At 36.9% G+C, this 12,915-nt stretch overlaps 1 protein-coding gene across 1 annotated transcript; it reads right to left on the minus strand.

Moving 5' to 3' along the window:
- Nucleotides 1–1,172: 1,172 nt before the first annotated feature.
- LOC311089819 (uncharacterized protein) lies at nucleotides 1,173–12,650 on the minus strand. The gene is made up of 5 exons (XM_084124812.1): nucleotides 12,546–12,650; nucleotides 3,980–4,129; nucleotides 3,264–3,294; nucleotides 2,122–2,277; nucleotides 1,173–1,244 (listed from the first exon to the last, which is right to left on the minus strand). Exons 2-5 carry the CDS (start codon nucleotides 4,067–4,069, stop codon nucleotides 1,195–1,197), a joined length of 327 nt encoding a protein of 108 aa, XP_083980938.1. The 5' UTR covers nucleotides 4,070–4,129; nucleotides 12,546–12,650; the 3' UTR covers nucleotides 1,173–1,194.
- Nucleotides 12,651–12,915: the final 265 nt, after the last annotated feature.

The raw sequence follows: 12,915 nt of genomic DNA on the forward strand, positions 1-12,915 counted from the left end.
TTTCTGCTTTAAATAACTCATGACATGAGGCTCAGAGGTGGACAAAGTACATAACTTCCTTACTTGAGTGAAAGTACAAATAACTACTGGTCAAATATTACTCCAGTACAAGTAAAAGTTGTAAAGACTGATTTTTACTTAAGTAAAAGTACAGAAGTACTCGTTTTTAAAAGTATCAAAAGTAAAAAGTAAATGTCTATGCATTGTTTTATTATTGTTACTAGAACACAGTTCCAGTAGTGGGATTGAATGTGAGATTGAATAAGTGCACTCAACATCCACAATGGTTTCGGACACTCAAATGGCTGTTCCCTCAAATAGTGCCCTATTTAAACTTTTTTGGGTTCTGACATCAACCCGACTTTCATTTCCAACCAAAATGCAATGTCAAATCGACGTTGGATGTTAACATCAATCTGACGTCAACTCGACTTTTATTTCCAACCAAAATGCAACCCCTGCAACCAAAATCATCCCCTGACTGACGTTACTACCTTGACAGAAATCTAGTGGAGTAAAAAGTACGATATTTGTCTTTCAAATGTAGTGAAGTTAAAGTAAAATGTTTCCAGAAAAAAAAAAATACTCAAGTAAAGTACAGACACTCAAAAAGTGTACTTGAGGACAGTACTCAAGTAAATGAACTTTACTGTCCACCTCTGGGGCTGAATAAATGATAACAGAATTTTCATTTTTGGGCGAACTCTCCCTCACAGATGCTGATAAATATTTTTTTAATGGAGTTAATGGACGCCTTCCAGACATCTGTTTAGAAACTTTCATTACATTTTGAAATGTAAAATGAGACAATGATCCTCTTACTATGAAGGATATTTGTCCAAATAGAGGAATGTTACAATTAACAGATCTAGTGCAAATGCCAAAAAGCTCATAATAAATAACATGGATGTCCTCCAGTATAAGAAACTAGTAGTTTCCACAGAATAAATATCCTTTCATGTGTATCACAATACGAGTATGAATGAACAGTTGATTATATTCCCCTCGGGGTCTTTGTTTCTGACAGTGCTCTAACTCTCTGCAGCTGTCTTGACGTCTGCATGCGCTGCCCAAACTAACAGGCTGTGACCTCGCAGCGGTGACAGTCTGCCAGAACTGATTTCCGTTGACTCACTTTTGCTGTGACCACAGTGAGTCCTTCACAGCGCTGCACGGTTACATGGCTTGCTGCTTTCATCCAGTTACCGATGTGTAGTGTTGAGCTAGAGACTTAGGCAAGCTATCTACAATAAATAAAAAAAACATTAAAATTTAAATTTCATTTATCTGTCCCAAACAAGCAGGATCTTAAAGTGACAGCTGCTACTCAAAATACCAAAAATAAAAATATTTGGTAACATTTTTTTCTATTTACTCCTAATAACCAACTATTCCTTTACCATGAGCTAATTAAACAATAATAATTGTGTTATTTACAGTGAACTCACTATTTGCATATTGCCTATTAATATATTAACAATGTAGAGTCCACAATATACACTATAATAATTTGTTAATCATTTGTAAGCACTTTTTTACTGTATACTTATTATAAAGTCTTACCAAATATTTAAAGTTGGCATGAAATGGAAATCTACCTATATATTTTCAAAAAAATTATGTTATTGATCTTTTCGGTGAAATTAATTTAATGAAAATGTATTCTGAAAGAAAATAATGTTGCTACTTCTGTTACATCATGACTTTAAATGTATTTCAGTTTTTTAAACGATCCATTAAAACAAACTGTTCAAATGAACCAATTCATACATGTTATTAGAGAGCAAGTGTGTTATTCAGTGGATTTCAACTATGCCCCCCCCTACAATTAGTATTTGCATACTACAAAAGTTGTATCCACTTCCTCTATGCACTGGGTATACTAGTTGTATGCACTACCACGTAGTATTTAATTACTTAAAATTAGGCATTCAGTGTCATGCGTAAAATACACACGCTTTCTTGCATGCCTTGCTTTTTTGCCTGTTGAAAGTCTGTGTGATTTCATTGAAATGATATCAAATGGTGGCAGGCTGTGACATGCACTGTGCCTTTACCCCGTAAGCGTTCATCAATAAAAATATTATTTCAATGAAATGTTGTAGGCTGCTGCTTAGATACCCAGCTCTTGTCTTTCAAAGAGGATTTTCATCTCTTCCATTCTTTCATGTAGTCGTGAGGAGCCGTTCTGTAAACACGGACTTTGAAGAGACCCGTCACAGTGGCTGTCAGGTACAGGTGCGAACACACTGTTCCAAGACGGCCCGTTCCGATTGTCTGTGGTGAAAAAGAAAAAAAGAAGCAAAACTCACAATGTCATTCTAACTTAACTTCCCTGACGAGAGACAGGTATAAAGACGGGAGATGAGTGCATGACAGTATAACTGGGCCTTTACATTACAAAAGTATAAAACCCTCTGGAGTGGACTGGCAAAAAAGTGTGATATATGGAGTCATTTGTGTTTTGAGTGATTTTGAAGTCACTTCAGAGCAACCGACTTAGTTCTTATCCACCAAAGCATGTCTGTTTTAATTAAAAGTGATTTTTTTTAATCCGGCATTTTTAAAGCATCCACTCCTACAGTGTTGTTCTGGGGACAGGGCAGCCGGCCAAGCCCCAGAGACCAAGCTGCTCTTTAGGAACATTTGTATTTGAGCCTGGCCAGGCCTCCACTAATCCCTCTTAGGGCATCCATCGCATCACTCTCTCCCGGCTCTCCTCGTGATCAATACACAATACATCAAAGGTTAGGTGGAGATGGGCCCATTCTTTGAAGCCGTGTGTGTGGAGCTGGATTTGCTGAGCTAACATCGTCCAGTGAAGCCACCTTTTGATTGAGCTTGTTTGGCCGGAGCTACTTCTGTTTGCTGAGGGGCAGAGGAGAATCTAATAAAGAACAGCCAATGTCTCTCTGTTATCTCTCGTCTCTGTCAAAGCCAATATAAGGCCACTGCCAGATTTTTTTTTTGTCCACTGGACACATTCCACATAGCTAGCATAAGCTATTCGCTATGTATTACTAGTACGTATACTGCAAAAAATAAATTAAATATAAAATCAGTTTGAGAATATGGGCTCAGTGAAGGCTTCAAAACTTATACTATATACTATATGTACGTGTGTGTGTGTTTATGTATGTATATATATAGCATGCCATGTGCTCCATGCAATATATATATATCTATATCTATATATTTATATAATAGTTCTTAGATCTGGTTGTTGACATAAGACAAATCTGCATTGTTATGCAAGATCCTACCTGTCGTGTGAACGCATCTGGTCTGCCATCGCTGCTGACAGACATTTAGAATAATTAATTCTAAATATCACAGAGGCAGCCTTGCCAAGTCAAGTTAAATAGCAATCACCTGCGCTGACACACAGCCATTTTAGATTATTTTGTTTTCATGCTGTCTATTTACATATAAAACTCCCTGCATATAACGACATCAGAATTTACGGTATCACTTTACGTTAAGGTTTAATTTGTTAGGATTAGTTAACTACATGATCTAACAATGAACAATGCTTATACAGAATTTATTAATCTAATGTTAATCTCAACATTTACTAATAAGATCAAAGTTGCATCTGTTATCATTGGTTAATGCATTGTGAACTTGCATTGAATTCTGACTAACACTAGAATTCTGAATTTATTAACTAACATTCACAAAGGTTAATAAATGCTGTAAGAATATATTATATATAGAATACATATAAAGCGTTACCGAATTGACTGTAGATTATAGTTAAACCTTATATGGTCTTATTAATATGGCCTAATAAAATCGTTTTCTGTTTTCTTCCCCCAAAAATGGCAGATTTTCACACAAAAAGATGCTGTCCTCTCCCTCTTCTCAACCAGCAACACTATAGAGGGCTGTTCTGCTATCATTCTCCTCCACACCTCCCTTCTTTCCCTCTCTCTCACTTGGTCTCTTATTTGCATTATATATGCTTCATTTAGCTTACATGGCTGAGTGGAAATATAACCTGAAGCCATTCACACAAGGCATGAAGTGTGGCCCAGCAGAAGTCAGGAGCAGGACCGCATACGACCATGAGATGGCAGCACTCTCCTCCGCTCACACCGGGTCTCCTCCATCTCTCCTCATTTACGCTCTGCTGGGTACAAACAGTGGGAGGAGATGGACCACTTGTATAAAAATGAATGGGAGGCTGAATTCAGCATATTGCCATATGACAGAAATAGTAAGAGTAGTATGCTTTTATAGAGCTTTTATTTTTTATTTTTAAAGCATTAACTGAATCCACCTGAAAAATATTTAGCATGATTTAATGTAAAAAGAAAGGGGAAAAAAAAGTCTATTACTGATTTGAAATATGTTACAGAAATATAATTTTGACACATACAGTTTTGGAGATTTTAGCCTCTCTTTATTCAATTTATCCCAGGGTTGATTTTGTTAACGGAAACTAACATAATAATAATAAAAAATAAAAAAAAATAAATAAAAAAAAATCAATGTTGTTAATTGAAATAAAGCTGAAATAAAATATAAATATTAGATAAAAAGCATCAAATGAAAAACTACTGAAAAAAATTAACAATGCTGTCTTGGCAACTAGTTGAAATATATAAGTTGAAGTTAAAAAATAATAATAATAATAGTAATTAAAGTTAATTAGAAATATATAAAATATAAAATGACAGAAGCCCATAACTTATTTCTAAATTACTACAACCTATACAAAAAATAATAAATAAAAATAAAACAATACATTCTATAATAGGCTAGTATATTTAAAAATACTAAAATAACAAATTTTTCTTACCCTACATTGAAAATCAACTGCCTGTATAGACTTTACCAAGATGGCTGCCAAGTGAACTGACTATCCTTAAAGCGACTTATGAGAAATATGTCCAAGAGAGCAACAGAAGCATACTGAGACCGCGAATGAGTGGAAATACTGAAATGTTAATACACGACTGCAAAGTACTTGGAACGGGATGGAAAAGGTGCTGTAAAGCTGTTTGTTCTTCCTCATTTTTGAAATGGTAGATGTACGTCACACTGCAAATACGGTATGGTTTGGAAGCCGCGTTCATCTTGAGGTGGTTTTTCCCAGTTCCCCTGTCATTTACTCCTATTCTGGTTTTCATTAGCCGGACAACCTTAGCGAGGCCTGGTCTTCGCCTCCCCTGTTATCTCAATGATGTTCTAATGCTGGTCAAACATTATTGTGAATGGCTCAGCTCAATAGAGGCAGTGTTAGCCAGGAGAGTCAATATTAGCTGAGCAAACAGGCTGAGCGGAAGGTGGGGGAGGGGAGTGCACCGTCTGTGAGTGTGTGTGTGTGTGTGAGGGGGCCTAGTGTGTGCTCTTGGTGAACCTTGACCGTTCACAACAGAGGCAACAAAGCATGGGATACAGAGATGACAGGAATTTAGCAAAGCATTCTTCTCCTTCTTTTGCTCCTGGCTCTTGCTGAAGGAGCCGGTGATCCAACAAAGATCGGTCAAAGATTCCCGTCGTTCCATCTACATCGCACATATTTACAGCCTATTATAAGCGCGCTGTGGGATTAATGAGGGCTGTGTCTTCTCAGGGTTGCAAGGGAAGGTCAATTTGTCAAAGGACACAAACAACAGGCCCAAGGTCAACTCTTTGTCTGTCTTTACAAAGGTAAGTGAATCATAAGATCCACGCCCACCCCACCTACGACCGTATCAACACGTCTCCTCGGTAATCACAGACACTTTTATGCCCTGAGAGCTGTGCAAACAGTTGGTTTGGTAGAATCAACAGTAGCTGTCATGTGACCCTAAACGCACCGAAAGCTTTCCGCATGAATCATAATCTAACATAGAAGTGATTGTGTAGGTGAATGCGCTAATAACAACAAGCGGCTGACTAATGTTTGACTTGCGTCTCATTAGAGAATGCGAATAAGGGGAAAAGATTAACTTCTCAAATGACAGTGTCTCACTGTTTAGATGAGGCTTGCTAACCTGTCCCATTTAATCTATGGGCCTCGCTGGCAAACAAACAGACAAATATTGACCGTCTGGGAATAGGCCTCACTCAGCAACACATACACCCAGAGCAATTTCCTCAAGGCTCTGGGAAACTGTCAACATGATGGCAAAAGAAAATATCTTTTCTTGCCATGGGGCAAACTGCGAACAATATGCGCTGATATGCTTAAGTCAGACCTGGCTAATTTGAGCAAATATTCGGCCCGGCTGTGTGACGTGTGGAATATTACAGGTACTGAAAAGACTCTCGCTTTCATTTTCCCTGCATGTGTATTTAGTTTGGGTCATTTGATATGGATAAGCAGGCGTAACGTTTAAGTTGAGGGTCAGGCCTAAACTCCAGTCAAGCTTGAGTTGCATCCGAAGCTTTAAAACCAAACAAACAAAGGCTGAGCACTGTTTGAGATAACCGAACTAACACCCCCCAACCGATCTCGAGAGCGTAACACAAATACCTTTTGATGTAGCAACACGGTCCCCATTCAGATCTGCTGACATGTGAAAAAGCAACATTAGCTAATGCACTTCTTAAAGACTATAATCGCTCTTTCCCCTACAGTTAATGAATGCTAATTAGAACTAGCTTGGTGTTTGCTGGCTGCCTCTCTAATGTGGCGTATTGTTCCTCTTCTCCTGCTTCAGCCTGGCTCTAATGCTGCTGTGCCAGCTATTAAAGTCAGCTAATCCATCCATCTCCACAACTGCCAGCTCCGAAAGCCACTAATAGCTCAGCCACAAAACTGCGCATTTCCGAATTCATTTGATCTGTAGTCTTTGCGCTGGTAAAGAGAGTGGGTGGCATTGCGGTTGAACTTGAATTCCATGCCGTACCTGGCTCGGATGCTTAAGGGCTTCTTTTCTCTGAGTGTTTTGTTTTGATGGGACGGATAGATCAGCTCCACTTCCTCAGACATAAAGGCTCGTCTCAAACCGAGACCCAATGTTTGAGACCAACAAGGCTTGTGTGGGCAGGAGGATTTCTGATCCTGAGAATTACACATTACTACTCTGAGTTCATAATGCTTCTGTTTAGCTTCTTTTTTTATTTTTTTATTTTTTTACTTTTTCCTTTACAAATATTATAATAATAATAATTTGAGTTGAAAAGTTTGATTTAATAAAAACATAATAATAATGAATATCACAATTTCCACACATACATATATATATATATATATATATATATATATATATATATATATATACATACAGTGAAGAAAATAAGTATTTGAACACCCTGCTATTTTGCAAGTTCTCCCACTTAGAAATCATGGAGGGGTCTGAAATTGTCATCGTAGGTGCATGTCCACTGTGAGAGACATAATCTAAAAATAAAATCCAGAAATCACAATGTATGATTTTTTAACTATTTATTTGTATGATACAGCTGCAAATAAGTATTTGAACACCTGAGAAAATCAATGTTAATATTTGGTACAGTAGCCTTTGTTTGCAATTACAGAGGTCAAACGTTTCCTGTAGTTTTTCACCAGGTTTGCACACACTGCAGGAGGGATTTTGGCCCACTCCTCCACACAGATCTTCTCTAGATCAGTCAGGTTTCTGGGCTGTCGCTGAGAAACACGGAGTTTGAGCTCCCTCCAAAGATTCTCTATTGGGTTTAGGTCTGGAGACTGGCTAGGCCACGACTGATTTCTCACCTTTCTTAGGATCATTGAGACCCCACGAGGTGAGATCTTGCATGGAGCCCCAGTCCGAGGGAGATTGACAGTCATGTTTAGCTTCTTCCATTTTCTAATGATTGCTCCAACAGTGGACCAAGCTACTTGGCAATTTCCCCGTAGCCCTTTCCAGCCTTGTGGAGGTGTACAATTTTGTCTCTAGTGTCTTTGGACAGCTCTTTGGTCTTGGCCATGTTAGTAGTTGGATTCTTACTTATTGTATGGGGTGGACAGGTGTCTTTATGCAGCTAACGACCTCAAACAGGTGCATCTAATTTAGGATAATAAATGGAGTGGAGGTGGACATTTTAAAGGCAGACTAACAGGTCTTTGAGGGTCAGAATTCTAGCTGATAGACAGGTGTTCAAATACTTATTTGCAGCTGTATCATACAAATAAATAGTTAAAAAATCATATATTGTGATTTCTGGATTTTTTTTTTTAGATTATGTCTCTCACAGTGGACATGCACCTACGCTGACAATTTCAGACCCCTCAATGATTTCCAAGTAGGAGAACTTGCAAAATAGCAGGGTGTTCAAATACTTATTTTCCTCACTGTATATTAGTATATTTATTGTACCAATGTAAATGTCTTTACTGTCACTTCTTATCAATATAATGCATATTTGCTTTTTGTCAAAAAAAAAAAATCTAATTTCTTTCTTAAGGTCCTTGCACACTGAGTCCGAAATTTTCGCATGCATTTTTTCGTAGTCGTGATTCGGTGGCTCTGAATTGTCAAAACACCATTCAAAATGCTTGCTTCGGATGCGAAAAACGCAGAAAATCGAACCTGATCCGAATTTTTTTATGACGGACGAAAGTTTCGGAGGCAGTGTGCAAGCGTGATTGACATAACGTGAAGTCGTTATTTATTTTTTAATGTGCGAAAAATTCGGATGTGAATTTCAGACTCAGTGTGCAAGGACCTTTACTAACCACAAACCTTTGAATGGTACATAAATAAATAAAATATTGTAACTCGTATGGGAAGATTTTTAATGAAAATATCTTTTTGTTCCTTAAATATCTTTAAAAATTTGATTCCTACCATAACTCTCCCCTTGTTTTGTCCGTGGATAGACATTATTTTGGATCAATTACTTGCCCACATACAGTAATAGACCACCATGTTTTTTTGGCTGCGGGTGTCTGATGTTTACAATATTTTCCAGCCTGGTAAAATGGTTAGCTTTGGCCTCTTCTCAGACCTCTCTCAGTCTGTTCCCATCCTGAGACGCTAATAACTAGCTCTGTGTGACAGACGAAAGGTCCCTTTGTGTTCTAAAATGCCTTTCTTGCATGGCAGTGCACCAAGAATCACAGGCTCGCAAACAGGTGGTGAAGCATCTGAATAACAAATTAAGCTACGCTTTTCGCATGAGCCAACTCAACAAATTATTACAATGAATTATGACAGTACAATAATGTCCAAAGGACTTATTTAAGTGTGAGGAGACTGTAGTGGGGTAAGCAAACTGATTTGCTCCATGGAGAGGTATAATATGCAGGATGTGGGCTGGCAGATGGTGTGGCTTGGTAAACCTATGAATAATATGCTTCTCTACCTCTTCAAAGCAATGGAACTTCACTAAAAAGGAAAAACAAGGTTGGATTTACACTGACCATGAGCCAACATGACTCTCCACAACTTATTCTCTAATGTCAAACAATAGTTTTTTTAATCTGATCTCCAACACATTCTTCAACGCCTACTGTCCTGTTCTCTCATGCTTGCTGATTTCAAAGTTTGATATGTTTAATTGGAAAAGACTCTCATCAAGATGCAATAATTACAGTGCCATCTGATTCCAAGTGTTGTGGTGTGAGAAACTAAAGAGCCAACGTTCACGTTTCAATGGAAATTTAAATGCTATAACGTTTGATCTTTGAGTAGACGTATCAAATGCCTCTGGTTCTGAAATGAAATGTTTTAAGATGTCAAGATCGTATTACAATTCTTCTTAAAGTAATATTCCACCAGGACACAACAGATGAACATAGCTACATTTAACCCTTTCATGCATGAATTATGTTAACCTCAGTCAGGATTTTTTTCCTATGTGTGTGTTTTTATTGCTCTTAGGGCATGAAAAACAAGAATTGATTTTTATTTAATTTTTTTACAAATTTTTCAAAGAGATCTTCAGATGTCCACTTGAGTGGACAGCATGCAGTTGGTTTAAACTTAAGATATAATATATTAAATATAAGACAATAATCAAACACATAAAGTATGTGAATTTAACAAACTAATCAATACAATTATATCAAATCATGTGAAAACTATAAAATATATACAAAAAATATAAATGCAAAATATTGCAAAGGCTTCATACAACTTCATACAAGTTGCACTTCGCGTATCTTTGATATCAGAACATGAGGATGTGATTCCATCAGAATTTTCTACAGTATGTCAAGGTACAACTGTGGAAACCACTCAGATGCTCCCTCCAGTGCACCAGAGTATGAAGATTTACCCTTATTGGCTGATAATTCTGATTATGTTCAAGATGGACATGCACATTTCTATCATAGCCCTCCTCTGAGAAAACCTAGCGATACGTTTTTTTCAATCTCATCTGAAATGATCAGTGTTGGGGGTAACGCATTACAAGTAACATGCATAACGCATTCAGATTACTTTTTTGATGTTACAAGTAAAGTAATGTGTTACAAGTAACATGCATTACCTAATCAGATTACTTTTTTATCTAACAAGTAATTAACTACAAGTAATGTGCATTACCTAATCAGATTACTTTTTGATGTTATGAGTAAAAAAACGCATTACAAGTAACATGCATTACGTAATCAGATTACTTTGTGATGTTATGAGTAAAGAAACACATTACAATAACGCACATTACATAATCAGATTACTTTTTGATGTTATGAGTAAGGAAACGCATTACAAGTAACATGCATTACGTAATCAGATTACTTTTTGATGTTATGAGTAAAGAAACGCATTACAAGTAACATGCATTACGTAATCAGATTACTTTTTGATGTTATGAGTAAAGAAACGCATTACAAGTAACATGCATTACGTAATCAGATTACTTTTTGATGTTATGAGTAAAAAAACGCATTACAATAACATGCATCACGAAATCAGATTACTTTTTGATCTAACAAGTAAAGTAATGCATTACAAGTGTCATACATTATGTAATCACATGACTTTTTTCGATGTTAATGAAAATTACATTCTAATAATACAAGTACATTTATTTACAGTAAAAAAGTCACTGCAGATTAAGTTTTTAAGTTTTAAATTTCAAAAACAATATTCACATTATAATTATGAATTGTAGCTGAAATATAGCAATTGATGCATGACGTCCACTACAGTGGACATGTGATTAATCAGAGTTTTCTCTCAATCTAAAATCAAAACTTGGAAAATTTTACTGTGATATGACTCATTAGATATTGCTTGATGCTGCAATATTTTTTTTACCTACAAGAGTCTCATAGGATAGAAGGAATGGGTGGATATTCCGGAGCAACTTGGCATGTCTGACTGACCCTTGGCCATCTTGGTTTGGAGGGGGAAAAAATCGAAACACAAAGGCTTGCCACTTGGTTGCAATTTATAGGATGATGCACCAGGGTCCAATGAAGAGGCTGATGTGCAACTTTGCCATAAAAACCCGTGCAAATTCAAGAAAATGCTTTTTTAATAGCTGTCCACTGTAGTGACCACTATGCGTGAAAGGGTTAAACAAAATATTCCAGGTTAAATAGTGTTTATATTGATAAATTAAAAGATTTACTGAATATACATTTTCTAAATAACTTGTAACCCATTTTATAAAAAGCAAACAACAAAATATTTGGACAGAAACACACTTATAAATAAAAGTCTATGGGACAACAAGGTCTGCGTTTCTATGTTAGTGCAAATTATTGTAAATGATTTTCTGTGGTAATCAACAGCATCTTCGTTCATGCGAATTATTCTGAATAATTTAAACAGTATTATCATTGTACACGGTGGTTTATTAAAAGACCCACTGTGAAATAAAGAGGCGTTTGTGGGAAAAATTGCACTGTTTTTTTGCACGTTATACCTGTGCAAGACGATATACGATTTGGCAAAAGTATTCATGAAATGAAATCTGTTGGCTAAACACAAGTGTTAAAATATCTCCTCCAAAAAAATATGATTCCTGTGAAATGTGTTTGTGTGAAATAACAGTGTCATGGGTGTATTTGTGTTTGTGCGCATCATCATCCTCAGCACAGATGGATGATAAACGGCTATAAAAGAAGAGGAAGTGACACATTTATTTCTTCCAAATAAGAATTAGTGTTTGTGGCCTAGAATAAACCAAACCACTTCGGATGTAACTTGCAAACTTAAAAGCGTAAAGCAGGATGACACAGAGCATTAATTTCACTGAACTAACAGGAACCCAGAACGGTTCTGCATAGTTTCCGAACAATAAAACGACTTCGCTTTGGAATGAGGATTAGATTAAATCACTGGTCTGCCACTGAAGCATGAAAAATCCCACAGCATTACGAAAACATGTCTGGTGGAGGAACAACCTTCTCACCTGACAAACACAGCCACACTTCCACCATAAAAAATGCAATTTATCTTTTCCATGGCTGAAGGACATAATGATCAAGTCAAGCTATGTATACTAACTTCATTGTGACAGCCACTGGCTTAGTCTGAAGCAAACAACAACATTTAAACACCTGAACAAATGAAAGCCTTTAGAAAGTGCTAAGGCCTGCTCACTCAATGTGTACTGGGAAAACAGGCGTGAGCGGCACACAGTTATGGAGAGATAGACGATGCGATCTGATGAAATCTAAGATAACATACCTCACTAATGATGCCGTGGTACAGCTGGGTCTCAGTGTTCTGTTCAGTCACGTAGCTCACACGTCACTAAATGCAGGTTTCTCGGGGCCAACAGATCAACACCCGCCTATTAGCTCTGTTCTCTGTCCCTCCGGTCCTATTATTCCTCTGTATTACAGGATTGTTATACACCCAAGGGCCTCTGACCCATTTTTCCCTCCCTCATAAAATCTATTGAGGTCTTTTTAATATGTCTGCATCTATTAGCTCCAGAGATTAAGGGTCAATCAGAAATAAGATATATATAAAATAACAACTAAAAGATTATGCCAAACTACCATTTAAATTAGGCTTTTCTCATCCTATGATATCTGGACAGGGTAACACTTTA

This window comes from Abramis brama (genome assembly GCF_963993115.1).
Source record: "Abramis brama genome assembly, chromosome: 9".
Taxonomy (NCBI): Eukaryota; Metazoa; Chordata; class Actinopteri; order Cypriniformes; family Leuciscidae; genus Abramis; species Abramis brama.

Excerpts from the sequence above, each read along its gene's own strand:
- LOC311089819 (XM_084124812.1), bottom strand. The coding sequence starts at position 4,069 with ATGGTCGTATGCGGTCCTGCTCCTGACTTCTGCTGGGCCACACTTCAT. Across the intron at positions 3,295-3,979 it reads TTATATTTCCACTCAGCCAT|CGATGGCAGACCAGATGCGT; the intron begins GTAAGCTAAATG and ends GTCTGTCAGCAG. Across the intron at positions 1,245-2,121 it reads CTTTGAAAGACAAGAGCTGG|ATAGCTTGCCTAAGTCTCTA; the intron begins GTATCTAAGCAG and ends TATTTATTGTAG.